At 41.0% G+C, this 17,075-nt stretch overlaps 1 protein-coding gene across 4 annotated transcripts in view; it reads right to left on the bottom strand.

Annotated features, from left to right (window-relative positions):
* Positions 1-9,962: 9,962 nt before the first annotated feature.
* The window catches only part of Lair1 (leukocyte-associated immunoglobulin-like receptor 1), a 120,697-nt gene continuing 113,584 nt past the window's right edge, over positions 9,963-17,075 (bottom strand). For 2 of the 4 annotated variants that reach the window (XM_017589623.3, XM_017589620.3), the window contains exons 5-9: positions 14,832-14,948; positions 14,695-14,737; positions 14,572-14,609; positions 14,366-14,415; positions 13,075-13,943 (exon numbers count right to left, since the gene is read on the bottom strand). In XM_017589623.3, coding sequence (XP_017445112.1) covers positions 13,797-13,943; positions 14,366-14,415; positions 14,572-14,609; positions 14,695-14,737; positions 14,832-14,948 — 395 coding nt within the window. In that variant the 3' untranslated portion in view covers positions 13,075-13,796. Of the gene's footprint in view, positions 11,422-13,074; positions 13,944-14,365; positions 14,416-14,571; positions 14,610-14,694; positions 14,738-14,831; positions 14,949-17,075 lie in introns of those variants that run through there. The other 2 variants (XM_063272104.1, NM_001029928.1) reach the window with 2 other exon arrangements.

Below are 17,075 nucleotides of genomic sequence, written 5' to 3'. Positions count from 1 at the left end.
ATAACAATAAGAGAAGAACTCCCACATATACATGGAAGTTGAACAATGCTCTACTCAACGATAACCTGGTCAAGGAAGAAATAAAAAACAAATTAAAGACTTCTTAGAATTTAATGACAATGAAGGTAAAACATACCCAAACTTATGGGACACAATGAAAGCTGTGCTAAGAGGAAAACTCACAGCTCTGAGTGCCTGCAGAAAGAAACAAGAGAAAGCATATGTCACCACCTTGACAGAACACCTAAAAGCCCTAGAACAAAAAGAAGCAAATACACCCAGAAGGAGTAGAAGGCAGGAAATAATCAAACTCAGAGCTGAAATCAACCAAGTAGAAAGAAAAAGGACCATAGAAAGAATCAACAGAACCAAAAGTTGGTTCTTTGAGAAAATCAACTCAGACTAACGAGGGGACACAGAGAATGTGTCCAAATTAACAAAATCAGAAATGAAAATGGAGACATAACTACAGATTCAGAGGAAATTAAAAAAAATCATCAGATCCTACTACAAAATTTTATATTCCACAAAACTTGAAAATCTACAGGAAATGGAAAATTTCCTACACAGATTCCAGGTACCAAAGTTAAATCAGGAACAGATAAAACATTTAAACAACCCCAAAACTCCTAGTGAAATAGAAGCAGTCATTAAAGGTCTCCCAACCCAAAAGAGCCCAGGTCCAGACGGGTTTAGTGCAGAATTCTATCAGACCTTCATAGAAGACCTCATACCAATAGTATCCAAACTATTCCACAAAATTGAAACAGATGGAGCACTACTGAATTCCTTCTATGAAGCCAAAATTACTCTTATACCTAAACCACACGAAGACCCAAGAAAAAAGAGAACTTCAGACCAATTTCCCTTATGAATATCAACAAAAACAACTCAACAACATTCTGGCAAACTGAATCCAAGAGCATATCAAAACAATCATCCACTATGATCAAGTAGGCTTCATCCCAGGCATGCAGGGATGGTTTAATATACAGAAAAAAATCAACGTGATCCATTATATGAACAAACTGAAAGAACAAAACCACATGATCATTTCATTAGATGCTGAGAAAGAATTTGACAAAATTCAACACCCCTTCATGATAAAAGTCCTGGAAAGAATAGGAATTCAAGGCCCATACCTAAACATAGTAAAAGCCATATGCAGCAAACCAGTTGTTAACATTAAATTAAATGGAGAGAAACTTGAAGCAATCCCATTAAAATCAGGGACAAGACAAGGCTGTCCACTCTGTCCCTACTTATTCAATATAGTTCTTGAAGTTCTAGCCAGAGCAATCAAACAATAAAAGGAGATCAAGGGGATACAGATTGGAAAAGAAGAAGTCAAAATATCACTATTTGCAGATGATATGATAGTATATTTAAGTGATACCAAAAGTTCCACCAGAGAACTACTACAGCTGATAAACAACTTCAGCAAAGTGGCTGGGTATAAAATTAACTCAAATAAATCAGTAGCCTTCCTCTACACAAAAGAGAAACAAGCCGAGAAAGAAATTAGGGAAATGACACCCTTCATAATATAAAGTACCTCCCAAATAATATAAAAGTACCTCAGTGTGACTTTAACCAAGCAAGTAAAAGATCTGTACAATAAGAACTTCAAGACTCTGAAGAAAGAAATTGAAGAAGACCTCAGAAGATGGAAAGATCTCCCATGCTCATGGATTGGCAGGATTAATATAGTAAAAATGGCCATTTTACTAAAAGCAATCTACAGATTCAATGCAATCCCTATCAAAATACCAATCCAATTCTTCAAAGAGTTAGACAGAACAATTTGCAAATTCATCTGAAATAACAAAAAAACCAGGGTAGCTAAAATTTCCTCAACAATAAAAGGACTTCAGGGGGAATGACTATCCCTGAACTCCAGCAGTATTACAGAGCAATAGTGATAAAAACTGCGTGGTATTGGTACAGAGACAGACAGATAGACCAATGGAATAGAATGGAAGATCCAGAAATGAACCCACACACCTATGGTCACTTGATTTTTGACGAAGGTGCCAAAACCATCCAATGGACAAAAGATAGCATTTTCAGCAAATGGTGCTGGTTCAACTGGAGGTCAACATGTAGAAGAATATAAATCGATCCATGCTTATCACCCTGTACAAATCTTAAGTCCAAGTGGATCAAGGACTTCCAAATCAAACCAGATACACTCAAACTAATAGAAGAAAAAGTGGGGAAGCATCTCAAACACATGGGCACTGGAAAAAATTTCCTGAATAAAACACCAGTGGCTTATGCTCTAAGATCAAGAATCAACCAGTGGGATCTCATAAAACTGCAAAGCTTCTGTAAGGCAAAAGACACTGTGGTTAGGACACAACGGAAACCAACAGATTGGGAAAAGATCTTTACCAATCCTACAACAGAGGGCTTATATCCAAAATATACAGAGAACTCAAGAAGTTAGACTGCAGGGAGACAAATAACCGTATTAAAAAATGGGGCTCAGCCTAGTAAGAGCACCAGTGGAAGGGGGATCCCTTGGTCCTACTACGACTGAACCCCCAGTGAATGTGACTGTTTGGGGGAGGGCGGTAATGGGGGGAGGATGGGGAGGGGAACACCCATAAGGAAGGGGAGGGGGAAGGGTTAAGGGGATGTTGGCCCGGAAACCGGGAAATGGAATAACATTCGAAATGTAAATAAGAAATACTCAAGTTAATAAATATATATATATATATATATGTATTGCAAAAAATTACAACATTTAACAATAATAATAATAAAAGAAGGGGAGGGGAAGGGGATAGAGGGCTTATGGGCAGGAAATCAGGAAAGGGAATAACATTTGACATGTAAGTAAAAAAATATCCGATAAAAAAAAAATGGGGCTCAGAGCTAAACAAAGAATTCACAGCTGAGGAATGCCAAATGGCTGAGAAACACATAAAGAAATGTTCAACATCTTTAGTCATGAGGCAAATGCAAATCAAAACAACCCTGAGATTCACCTCACACCAGTGAGAATGGCTAAGATCAAGAACTCAGGTGACAGCAAATGCTGGAGAGGGTGTGGAGAAAGAGGAACACTCCTCCATTGTTGGTGGGATTGCAGACTGGTACAACCATTCTGGAAATCAGTCTGGAGCTTCCTCAGAAAATTGGACATTGAACTACCTGAGGACCCAGCTATACCTCTCTTGGGCATATACCCAAAAGATGCCCCAACGTATAACAAAGACACGTGCTCCACTATGTTCACAGCAGCCTTATTTATAATACCAGAATCTGGAAAGAACCCAGATGCCCTGCAACAGAGGAATGGATACAGAAAATGTGGTACATTTACACAATGGAATATCACTCAGCTATCAAAAACAATGACTTTATGAAATTCATAGCTAAATGGAGGGTACTTGAAAATATCATCCTGAGTGAGGTAACCCAATCACAGAAAAACACACGTGGTATGCACTCATTGATAAGTGGCTATTAGCCCAAATGCTTGAATTGCCCTAGATGCACAGAACATATGAAACTCAAGACAGATGATCAAAACGCAAATGCTTCACTCCTGCTTTAAAAGGGGAACAGGAATACCCTTGGCAGGGAATAGGGAGGCAAAGATTAAAACAGAAGCAGAAGGAACACCCATTCAGAGCCTGTCCCACGTGTGGCCCATACATATACAGCCACCCAATTAGGCAAGATGGATGAAGCAAAGAAGTGCAGGCTGACAGGAACCGGATGTAGATCTCTCCTGAGAGACACACCCAGAATACAGCAAATACATAGGCGAATGCCAGTAGCAAACCACTGAACTGAGATCGGGACCCCTCCGTTGAAGGTATCAGAGAAAGGACTGGAAAAGCTTGATGGGGCTCGAGACCCCATATGAACAACAATGCCAACCAACCAGAGCTTCCAGGGACTAAGCCACTACCCAAAGGCTATACATGGACTTACCCCCCACTCCAACCTCATAGGTAGCAATGAATAGCCTAGTAAGAGCACCAGTGGAAGGGGAAGCCCTTGTTCCTGCTAAGACTGAACCCCCAGTGAATGTGATTGTTGGGGGGAGGGCGGTCAGGGGTAGGATGGGGGGGAACACTCATATAGAAGTCAAGGGGGAGGGGTTAGGGGGATGTTTGCCCGGAAACCGGGAAAGGGAATAACAATCGAAATGTAAATAAGAAATACTCAAATTAATAAAGAAAAAAAAGAAATAATCACAAAATAGAAAAGTGCCTTAAGTTAAAATAAATCAGGGATCTAAAATATATAAACATACATGTAGATATAATGTCTACTATATGTTCAAACCTTTTAGCATACTCTATTGAAACTAACATGGCCATAATGGGAGAATCTTCTTTCAAAAATAAAAAATAAAGTTTAAAAAAAAGATAAAACAAAAAAATCACATCAAGGCAAACCAACAGAATAAAAAAGACCGCAAAAGAATGCAGAAGAATCAGAGATCCACTTGTTCACATGCTCAAAATTTCCATAAATACACTAAACTGCTTAACATAAATGGACTATTACTGAAGTTATTTATATTTAAATTTTTTTTTCATATTCAACTTTTTATTTTATTTTTTTTAATTCTTTTTTTTTTATTAACTTGAGTATTTCTTATATACATTTCGAGTGTTATTCCCTTTCCCGGTTTCCGGGCAAACATCCCCCTCCCCCCTCCCCTTCCTTATGGGTGTTCCCCTCCCAACCCTCCCCCCATTGCCGCCCTCCCCCCATAGACTAGTTCACTGTGGGTTCAGTCTTAGCAGGACCCAGGGCTTCCCCTTCCACTGGTGCTCTTACTAGGATATTCATTGCTACCTATGGGGTCAGAGTCCAGGGTCAGTCCATGTATAGTCTTTAGGTAGTGGCTTAGTCCCTGGAAGCTCTGGTTGCTTGGCATTGTTGTACTTTTGGGGTCTCGAGCCCCTTCAAGCTCTTCCAGTTCTTTCTCTGATTCCTTCAATACGGGACCTATTCTCAGTTCAGTGGTTTGCTGCTGGCATTCGCCTCTATATTTGCTGTATTCTGGCTGTGTCTCTCAGGAGCGATCTACATCCGGCTCCTGTCGGTCTGCACTTCTTTGCTTCATCCATCTTGTCTAATTGGGTGGCTGTATATATATGGGCCACATGTGGGGCAGGCTCTGAATGGGTGTTCCTTCAGTCTCTGTTTTAATCTTTGCCTCTCCCTTCCCTGCCAAGAGTATTCTTTTTCCTCATTTAAAGAAGGAGTGAAGCATTCACATTTTGATCATCCGTCTTGAGTTTCGTTTTTTCTAGGGATCTAGGGTAATTCAAGCATTTGGGCTAATAGCCACTTATCAATGAGTGCATACCATGTATGTCTTTCTGTGATTGGGTTAGCTCACTCAGGATGATATTTTCCAGTTCCAACCATTTGCCTACGAATTTCATAAACTCGTTGTTTTTGATAGCTGAGTAATATTCCATTGTGTAGATGTACCACATTTTCTGTATCCATTCCTCTGTTGAAGGCCATCTGGGTTCTTTCCATTTTCTGGCTATTATAAATAAGGCTGCGATGAACATAGTGGAGCACGTGTCTCTTTTATATATTGAGGCATCTTTTGGGTATATGCCCAAGAGAGGTATAGCTGGATCCTCAGGCAGTTCAATGTCCAATTTTCTGAGGAACCTCCAGACTGATTTCCAGAATGGTTTTACCAGTCTGCAATCCCACCAACAATGGAGGAGTGTTCCTCTTTCTCCACATCCTCGCCAGCATCTGCTGTCACCTGAGTTTTTGATCTTAGCCAATCGCACTGGTGTGAGGTGAAATCTCAGGGTTGTTTTGATTTGCATTTCCCTTATGACTAAAGATGTTGAACATTACTTTAGGTGTTTCTCCGCCATTCGGCATTCCTCAGCTGTGAATTCTTTGTTTAGCTCTGAACCCCATTTTTTAATAGGGTTATTTGTTTCCCTGCGGTCTAACTTCTTGAGTTCTTTGTATATTTTGGAAATAAGGCCTCTACCTGTTGTAGGATTGGTAAAGATCTTTTCCCAATCTGTTGGTTGCCGTTTTGTCCTAACCACAGTGTCCTTTGCCTTACAGAAGCTTTGCAGTTTTATGAGATCCCATTTGTCGATTCTTGATCTTAGAGCATAAGCCATTGGTGTTTTGTTCAGGAAATTTTTTCCAGTGCCCATGTGTTCCAGATGCTTCCCTAGTTTTTCTTCTATTAGTTTGAGTGTGTCTGGTTTGATGTGGAGGTCCTTGATCCACTTGGACTTAAGCTTTGTACAGGGTGATAAGGATGGATCGATCTGCATTCTTCTACATGTTGCCCTCCAGTTGAACCAGCACCATTTGCTGAAAATGCTATCTTTTTTCCATTGGATGGTTTTGGCTCCTTTGTCAAAAATCAAGTGACCATAGGTGTGTGGGTTCATTTCTGGGTCTTCAATTCTATTCCATTGGTCTATCTGTCTGTCTCTGTACCAATACCATGCAGTTTTTATCACTATTGCTCTGTAATACTGCTTGAGTTCAGGGATAGTGATTCCCCCTGAAGTCCTTTTATTGTTGAGGATAGCTTTAGCTATCCTGGGTTTTTTGTTATTCCAGATGAATTTGCAAATTGTTCTGTCTAACTCTTTGAAGAATTGGATTGGTATTTTGATGGGGATTGCATTGAATCTGTAGATTGCTTTTGGTAAAATGGCCATTTTTACCATATTAATCCTGCCAATCCATGAGCATGGGAGATCTTTCCATCTTCTGAGGTCTTCTTCAATTTCTTTCCTCAGTGTCTTGAAGTTCTTATTGTACAGATCTTTTACTTGCTTGGTTAAAGTCACACCGAGGTACTTTATATTATTTGGGTCTATTATGAAGGGTGTTGTTTCCCTAATTTCTTTCTCGGCTTGTTTCTCTTTTGTATAGAGGAAGGCTACTGATTTATTTGAGTTAATTTTATACCCAGCCACTTTGCTGAAGTTGTTTATCAGCTTTAGTAGTTCTCTGGTGGAACTTTTGGGATCACTTAAATATACTATCATGTCATCTGCAAATAGTGATATTTTGACCTCTTCTTTTCCGATCTGTATCCCTTTGATCTCCTTTTGTTGTCTGATTGCTCTGGCTAGAACTTCAAGAACTATATTGAATAAGTAGGGAGAGAGTGGGCAGCCTTGTCTAGTCCCTGATTTTAGTGGGATTGCATCAAGTTTCTCTCCTTTTAGTTTAATGTTAGCAACTGGTTTGCTGTATATGGCTTTTACTATGTTTAGGTATGGGCCTTGAATTCCTATTCTTTCCAGGACTTTTATCATGAAGGGGTGTTGAATTTTGTCAAATGCTTTCTCAGCATCTAATGAAATGATCATGTGGTTCTGTTCTTTCAGTTTGTTTATATAATGGATCACGTTGATGGTTTTCCGTATATTAAACCATCCCTGCATGCCTGGGATGAAGCCTACTTGATCATGGTGGATGATTGTTTTGATGTGCTCTTGAATTCGGTTTGCCAGAATTTTATTGAGTATTTTTGCGTCGATATTCATAAGGGAAATTGGTCTGAAGTTCTCTTTCTTTGTTGTGTCTTTGTGTGGTTTAGGTATAAGAGTAATTGTGGCTTCGTAGAAGGAATTCGGTAGGGCTCCATCTGTTTCAATTTTGTGGAATAGTTTGGATAATATTGGTATGAGGTCTTCTATGAAGGTTTGATAGAATTCTGCACTAAACCCGTCTGGACCTGGGCTCTTTTTGGTTGGGAGACCTTTAATGACTGCTTCTATTTCCTTAGGAGTTATGGGGTTGTTTAACTGGTTTATCTGTTCCTGATTTAACTTCGATACCTGGTATCTGTCTAGGAAATTGTCCATTTCCTGAAGATTTTCAAATTTTGTTGAATATAGGTTTTTATAGTAAGATCTGATGATTTTTTGAATTTCCTCCGAATCTGTAGTTATGTCTCCCTTTTCATTTCTGATTTTGTTAATTTGGACACACTCTCTGTGTCCTCTCGTTAGTCTGGCTAAGGGTTTATCTATCTTGTTGATTTTCTCAAAGAACCAACTTTTGGTTCTGTTGATTCTTTCTATGGTCCTTTTTGTTTCTACTTGGTTGATTTCAGCTCTGAGTTTGATTATTTCCTGCCTTCTACTCCTCCTGGGTGTATTTGCTTCTTTTTGTTCTAGAGCTTTTAGGTGTGCTGTCAAGCTGCTGACATATGCTCTTTCCTGTTTCTTTCTGCAGGCACTCAGCGCTATGAGTTTTCCTCTTAGCACAGCTTTCATTGTGTCCCATAAGTTTGGGTATGTTGTATCTTCATTTTCATTAAATTCTAAAAAGTTTTTAATTTCTTTCTTTATTTCTTCCTTGACCAGGTTATCATTGAGTAGAGCATTGTTCAATTTCCACGTATATGTGGGCATTCTTCCCTCATTGTTATTGAAGACCAGTTTTAGGCCGTGGTGGTCCGATAGCACGCATGGGATTATTTCTATCTTTCTGTACCTGTTGAGGCCCGTTTTTTGACCAATTATATGGTCAATTTTGGAGAAAGTACCATGAGGAGCTGAGAAGAAGGTATATCCTTTTGCTTTAGGATAGAATGTTCTATAAATATCCGTTAAGTCCATTTGGCTCATGACTTCTCTTAGTCTGTCTACATCACTGTTTAATTTCTGTTTCCATGATCTGTCCATTGATGAGAGTGGGGTGTTGAAATCTCCCACTATTATTGTGTGAGGTGCAATGTGTGTTTTGAGCTTTAGTAAGGTTTCTTTTACATATGTAGGTGCCCTTGTATTTGGGGCATAGATATTTAGGATTGAGAGTTCATCTTCGTTGATTTTTCCTTTGATGAATATGAAGTGTCCTTCCTTATCTTTTTCGATGACTTTTAGTTGGAAATTGATTTTATTTGATATTAGAATGGCTACTCCAGCTTGCTTCTTCTGACCATTTGCTTGGAAAGTTGTTTTCCAGCCTTTCACTCTGAGGTAGTGTCTGTCTTTTTCTCTGAGGTGTGTTTCCTGTAGGCAGCAGAATGCAGGGTCCTCGTTGCGTATCCAGTTTGTTAATCTATGTCTTTTTATTGGGGAGTTGAGGCCATTGATATTGAGAGATATTAAGGAATAGTGATTATTGCTTCCCGTTATATTCATATTTGATGTGAGGTTATGTTTGTGTGCTTTCATTCTCTTTGTTTTGTTGCCAAGACGATTAGTTTCTTGCTTCTTCTAGGGTATAGCTTGCCTCCTTATGTTGGGCTTTACCATTTATTATCCTTTGTAGTGCTGGATTTGTAGAAAGATATTGTGTAAATTTGGTTTTGTCATGGAATATCTTGGTTTCTCCATCAATGTTAATTGAGAGTTTTGCTGGATACAGTAATCTGGGCTGGCATTTGTGTTCTCTTAGGGTCTGTATAACATCAGTCCAGGATCTTCTGGCCTTCATAGTTTCTGGCGAGAAGTCTGGTGTGATTCTGATAGGTCTGCCTTTATATGTTACTTGACCTTTTTCCCTTAGTGCTTTTAATATTCTTTCTTTATTTTGTGCGTTTGGTGTTTTGACAATTATGTGACGGGAGGTGGTTCTTTTCTGGTCCAATCTATTTGGAGTTCTGTAGGCTTCCTGTATGTCTATGGGTATCTCTTTTTTTAGGTTAGGGAAGTTTTCTTCTATGATTTTGTTGAAGATATTTACTGGTCCTTTGAGCTGGGAGTCTTCACTCTCTTCTATACCTATTATCCTTAGGTTTGATCTTCTCATTGAGTCCTGGATTTCCTGTATGTTTTGGACCAGTAGCTTTTTCCGCTTTACATTATCTTTGACAGTTGAGTCAATGATTTCTATGGAATCTTCTGCTCCTGAGATTCTCTCTTCCATCTCTTGTATTCTGTTGGTGAAGCTTGTATCTACAGCTCCTTGTCTCTTCTTTTGGTTTTCTATATCCAGGGTTGTTTCCATGTGTTCTTTCTTGATTGCTTCTATTTCCATTTTTAATTCCTTCAACTGTTTGATTGTGTTTTCCTGGAATTCTTTCAGGGATTTTTGTGATTCCTCTCTGTAGGCTTTTACTTGTTTATTAATGTTTTCCTGTGCTTCCCTAAGTGTGTTCAGGTCTTTCCTGAAGTCCTCCAGCATCATGATCAAATATGATTTTGAAACTAGATCTTGCTTTTCTGGTGTGTTTGGATATTCCATGTTTGTTTTGGTGGGAGGATTGGGCTCCGATGATGGCATGTAGTCTTGGTTTCTGTTGCTTGGGTTCCTGCGCTTGCCTCTCGCCATCAGATTATCTCTAGTGTTACTTTGTTCTGCTATTTCTGACAGTGGCTAGACTGTCCTATAAGCCTGTGTGTCAGGAGTGCTGTAGACCTGTTTTCCTCTCTTTCAGTCAGTTATGGGGACAGAGTGTTCTGCTTTCGGGCGTGTAGTTTTTCCTCTCTACAGGTCTTCAGCTGTTCCTGTGGGCCTGTGTCTTGAGTTCACCAGGCAGCTTTCTTGCAGCAGAAAATTTGGTCTTACCTGTGGTCCCGAGGCTCAGGTTTGCTCGTGGGGTGCTGTCCAGGGGCTCTCTGCAGCGGCAGCAACCAGGAAGACCTGTGCCGCCCCTTCCGGGAGCTTCAGTGCACCAGGGTTCCAGATGGTCTTTGGCTTTTTCCTCTGGCGTCCGAGATGTGTGTGCAGGGAGCAGTCTCTTCTGGTTTCCCAGGCCTGTCTGCCTCTCTGAAGGTTTAGCTCTCCCTCCCACGGGATTTGGGTGCAGAGAACTGTTTATCCGGTCTGTTTTCTTCAGGGTCCGGCGGTGTCTCCGGCAGGGGTCCTGCCGCTCCTGGGCCCTCCCCCACGGGAGCCCAGAGGCCTTATACAGTTTCCTCTTGGGCCAGGGATGTGGGCAGGGGTGAGCAGTGTTGGTGGTCTCTTCCGCTCTGCAGCCTCAGGAGTGCCCACCTGACCAGGCGGTTGGGTCTCTCTCTCACCGGGTCTGGGAGCAGAGAGCTGCTGCGGGCCGGGATCCGCGGGTGTGGGACTTCCGGTAAACACAGAACGTGCCCGGTTCTAGAGAAATTCTGCTTCCGTGTGTCCCAAGCTCACCAGGCAGCTTTCTTGCAGCAGAAAATTTGGTCTTACCTGTGGTCCCGAGGCTCAAGTTCGCTCGTGGGGTGCTGCCCAGGGGCTCTCTGCAGCGGCAGCAACCAGGAAGACCTGTGCCGCCCCTTCCGGGAGCTTCAGTGCACCAGGGTTCCAGATGGTCTTTGGCTTTTTCCTCTGGCGTCCGAGATGTGTGTGCAGGGAGCAGTCTCTTCTGGTTTCCCAGGCCTGTCTGCCTCTCTGAAGGTTTAGCTCTCCCTCCCACGGGATTTGGGTGCAGAGAACTGTTTATCCGGTCTGTTTCCTTCGGGGTCCGGCGGTGTCTCCGGCAGGGGTCCTGCCGCTCTTAAATTTGAAAATGTTTAGTTTTTAACTGTGTGCAAAGATATAGTGTGATTGTATGCTCTATGAGATTTTAAACCAACTTTATGTCATTCTCCAAGTTTTATAACCTAGTATTCCATAAACATTAATGGTCTCTGCTATAATCAACTTTATTCTTAAATACAACCACTAATATGTTATTCTGATTTTGAGTTCAATATTGTGAATTTTGTTGTTTTTCTAATTTAAAGACTTATATTCATTTATTTGGAATAAAACAATTTATTATTCAAAAAATACACTAAACTGAAAGCCACTACACACACACACACACACACACACACACACACACCTGGTACAGAGTAATGCCGGCCCTGTACTTGCTGCTTCAGTCTCTGTAAGTTAACATGAGTATTTTCTTTTTTAATTAATATTTTAAATTTATTTTGAAATTTTTACAGATGTGAAGAATCAATGTTTGAAAATGATCAACCTATCTAACACTTCTTTCAAACTCCCTTCAGGTCTTACCATTGTAGTATTTGTCTCACACTGGACTTCGTGCCTTTTGGGGTAGATTCAGCTGTTTTTTGAAACAGGGTCTCACTATGTGGCATGCACTGGTTGGCCTGGAACATGATACAATAACAAGGCTTCCCTAGACCTCACAAAGACCACCTGCTTCTGTCTCCTAAGTAGCAGGATTAAAGCTGTGTGCCACCATGTCCTGGTATGTCCTGTTTTAAGTTACCACTGCTGTCAGTGTTGTTGTTGTTGTTGTTGTTGTTGTTGTTGTTAGTCAATCTCTGAGTCTAATTAGTGCTGACCATATCTAGTATATGTGTATAGGATCACTGAATCTGAGCCTGGATAAGGGGTGTGGAGCAGAGATACTGACAAATGTAATCTCACAGTGACTCAGTGCTCTCCTGCTCAATGTGCATAAATATACGTGTGTACACATGTATGTGTGTGTACATATTGGCATCTGTGAGTCTCCCTGTATATCCTTATATAGAGGTGTGTATAGGTAGAATAGCTCTACCCATTCTCAGTCTCCCTTTCCCTTTGACTGTTCATTTTTCTTATATTTCTGATCAACACATGCCATCAAGAAACACTGATCCAAAGTTCATCATCAGTGAACATGTTCAGACTATCCTGTGGGAGGTGGCAGTTGCGTTGAGTATTTGTGGTGACACACACAATGTCACACCAAGTACTGTCAGTTCACACTTAAGTATGCAGTCTTGGTCAATTAAACATATATTTTAAAGAAATGGGAATCATGTGCACCCTTTTGTAGTCTTCATTTCTCCACTCATCTCTGAACAGCAATGAAGACAGTCTTTGGGTCCTTACAGTCTGTATCCAAGACCTACACAGGCTGTAGATGCTCCATCATAAAAAATATCCATAAGGCACTCCATGAGTGCTGACACAGAGAAGGGACTCAGCTTTCAGCTGCATAAGTGTGGTGTTAAATAAGAAAATAGGAATACCATCTCATACTATCACCAGCTACCCTCTGGCACCAGTGCTCTCACTGCCTCCATGGCTAGCCCCAGCAGCAACCACCCATCTTGTAGCTTTCTTGCTGCAGACTCTGCTCACACTCCCTTGTGGTTATAGTCACTATCCGCAGTTACCTGATAAAATCAAAACTCTAGAGACTTGTAATTTATCAGATTTATATCAGTAAATTCTCACCCCACAAAATGTCCACATAACAAACTCAGAGCCAATTGATATTAATATAAACTGACCACCTAGATAAGAAAAATTGTCCTGTAATTAGCCATCCCTTATAAGATATTTATAGCTACCTGTGGCTATCTAAGGCCACATGGATCTGGGTCATCCTTCTCTTCCTCCATCCTCCTTTCTTCTCCCTTCTCTCCTCTCTGTCCTGCCTCTCAAAAACTATCAGCCAGCCCTCCTTTTCTACTGTCCAATCACAGGCTCTTGTCTTATCTTTCACCTGCCCTCTCCTGCTTACAGACAGCAATCTTCACATGAGTGCACTGTAGTCAGAGTCAGCAGAGAGATCCAAGGAAGACTTTAGGGTTCACTGGGCTCATTACACAACTGGGGATGTAAAGGCAGGTGGACAAACACAATGCTACTCATTAAATAATATGGGATGTAGATGGGTCTGAAGAAACAGCTAAAGAACTGTAACTGTGTCTCTGGAAACAGCTAGGTGAGTGTAATTGGGGCTCTGAAAGCTACTGCAATATAGTCTTTCCAAGGGCTGATACTAGCACATATATAATTCAACTCCTGGATGGGGAATAGGGACCTAGCTTCCACACTAGGCTGATCCCAAGAGAAGCATTTGGTGGCTTCTTCAGGCTTTCCAATAGTGACCATTTGTGTCTCCAGGATGCCCAGGCTCAGCATCTCATGATGGCTGCATATGTACTGGACTCAGCCATGATAACTCTGTTCTGTGGGGTCACATCTTTAACAGTCCTTTGTGTGAGGGAGTCATGGTCCAGCTGGGCATATGTCACCTCCTGAAGATCTCCTGCAACTGGGGTCTGGGAGAGAGGGGCCCAAGAGAGTTAAAGTAGCTGAGGGGAGGTGCTATAGAGTAAAAAGCTAACCTGCTCTATGAGTCATAGCCATGTTTTGTTGTGCTTCTCTCCCAATGATATTGGGATTGGATTACATAACCCAGAGACATGGCAGAAGTAGTTTCTGCCCTCTCTTGTCTTGGATTCTCTTTCTGGAGAAAGTAAAGTGCTGTGGAAAGCCCTGCTGTCTGTAGCCATTAGAATGTGCTGCTCAGAACAAGGATCCTCTATCCACTAGGCTTGAGGTGACAAAAGCTGCAGTCAACACTTTTTTAATTCTTCTGCCCCTAGATTCCTTACCCAAGAGACTGAAGATATGTAACTAAGCTGCTAAATTTGGGAGCAGTTTTGTTAGTTAGCACTAGATGACAAATACAAATACATACCCAAGTTTCTGTCTGTCTGTCCTCAGAAAGGCTGTCATCCATGACTATGTCTGTAAAAAAGAAACCTTAGAATAAGTGTTCTTTAGTGGACACTAGAAGACAATTATTACTACATTATATCACACCACTACCCTCTAGTAGGTTTCTAGATGTTTTTCATCCAAATTGGTTCCCAACAGACTGGGTAACCCCTTCAGTTGCCTTACCTGATGTCTTCTCCAGGCCATTAGTAGCTAGGTTGAGCCTGAGGAGAAAGGGTAAATTAACATTATAGACTCGATGGAGACAAAGGACTGGGCAATGCTATGGGAGTCATCCAGGGGTCTCACCTCTCCTGTGACCTCTGATGCTGGCTCTTATTGTTTGGAAGTCCTGAGAATAGTCAGTAGTCCACATTTAAGAGGGAGTTCTTATCACCAGCACTCCCAAAAGTCCCTGAAGGCCATCTTTCACCACAGATACCTACCCTGCTTTTTCTGACGGTGGCTAAGAAAGCAGAATAGAAAGAGGGAAAGACAAAGGAGGAAAATCACAGAGACCACAGTAAGAATGTGAATGCTGTACGTCTTCAGCCAAGATGTATCTAAAAAAGACAAGAACCAAATTATCATCAGCATGCATTTATTAAGTACCTACTGAATAGCACACATATGCTGGGTGGTATTCATAAACATGTGACTATGTAAAATTTTATATTTACAGTGATCTTGAAATATGTGATGAGTATCCTTGTGCTATCTGTCAGGAGTGTTGACCTGCTTTGTACTCTAGGGCTCGCAAGCCACTGGCAGGGTCATTTTATGGGCTCAGAAGTTAGATATGGCTAAAGACATCCATTAGGTTCCCAAAGATAAAAGCTCTAACTTTGTGATTGACATCATATAGAACAGCATTGCCCACCACACTCTGTAGAGCTTTGCAGAGACTAATAACCAATAAGAAGAGAATCAGGACTCCCTCACCAAACCCATCTTGGCCTCCCTCTCACTGAGGTCAAGAATTCCCATCTTGTATGTTCTTCTGGGTAGCCCTTCACAGGAACAAATTTAGTTCCAATATTGTCCTATTGCCTGATGCCCTGAAGACAGCATTTAATATCCATCTCATCCTCTTCCTTAAATGCACCTTTCTCCACTCACTGTACCACTATAGAGGTGACCACCCAAGATGGAATCCACCTGTCTCCTCTTCATGGATAGTACCCACTCTCCCTGCCACTTGCTCCTGAGGCAATCCTTTAATGAAAGTCAGACAATGTCTCTTTAGAGGCTGTTTCCTCAACCCCTTGCCCATGTCTAACTCAGTGTAATAATTGCTATTCTGTCCTTTCCACATACCATATCACAACTTAAATTAGACCTGTCATATGCATGTACATGATTTATTTAGACTTATATCTTACATATGTAAATGGAGTCACACATGATGTGCAATGATATTACAATTAACCATGGACCTGTAGTAAGATTATAACTGAGCTAAAAATGTTCTATGCCCTAGTGTCATTGTACCTGCCATGGAGTCTTGGTTACCTGCAGCATTTGGATTAACGTTTCTGTAGGACTGCAGTTTAAAAGTTGCTTGCTCTATATACCATATGGTCACATGTGCAAAGGACTGTTTCTCCTAAGCTGCTATAAATACTATTTTGTTCACACAATGATATAATGGCTACCAATGATGCATTACTCAGAGCACAGATGTCACTTGACCACAATACCTAATGAACACAAGTCTAGAATAAAGAAGAATTAAGTGACGTATGGATGTACATTCACATGTACTGTAAATAAATACGTCTAAGGTGCTATGGATATGGCTCAATGAGTAAAATAATTGGTATACAAGAGTGAGAACCAGAGTTTGGATTCCCAGAGCCCACAGAAAAAGTTAACCAGCAATCTCAATTTAACCTGGACCCCCAAGATCTCTTAATCACTGAATCACCAATGAGGTAGCATACACCAGCTGATATGAGGCCCCCAACACACATACAGCAGACGACTGCTGGGTCTGGGTTCAGTCAGAGAAGATACACCAAACACTCAAGAGACTGGAGGCCTCAAAGAGTTTAGAGGTCTGGTGTGGGAGGACACCCTCATGGAGACAGGGTCGACAGAGAGGAGGTATGGGATGTAGAACAGTCAGAGAGTGAACCTGGAAGGGAATAAAATCTGGAGTGTAAAAAATATATATATAAAAGAAAGTGTTAACTGGACATGACTGTCTACCTATAATCTCAATTTAAGGAAAGAAAGACTGAAAATCCACCTGAGCAAACTGGCTAACCAGACTAGCTGAAACAGTAAATTCTGTGATCAGTCAAAGATTATACCCCAGTGTGGAAGGTGGATAGCAGTTAAATAATAAGTTTAGCATCATTCATGGATTTACACACACATACATGCATATATGTTCACCTGCACCCACATGCATATCAACACAGTGAACATACAAACACACATATCTAGATAAATAAAAATGCAAGGAAATATAAAATAAAGTTATATGCTGACTATAGAGAGAGTATCTCAGGTATTCTATGGATGCATCACCTGTCAATTAAAAAAAATCTATGGCCAGGCTGGAGAGATATCTCATAAGGTAAGAGTACTGACCACTTTTACAAACATCCTGAGTTCAATTTCAAACAACACATGGTAGCTTGCAACCATCTGTAATGGGATCCAATGCTTTCTTCTCATGTGTA

The sequence above is a fragment of the Rattus norvegicus genome, chromosome 1 (assembly GCF_036323735.1).
Source record: "Rattus norvegicus strain BN/NHsdMcwi chromosome 1, GRCr8, whole genome shotgun sequence".
Classification (NCBI taxonomy): Eukaryota; Metazoa; Chordata; class Mammalia; order Rodentia; family Muridae; genus Rattus; species Rattus norvegicus.
The sequence above is the reverse complement of the archived record's forward strand: the minus strand, read 5'-3'. Positions and strand labels throughout refer to the sequence as shown.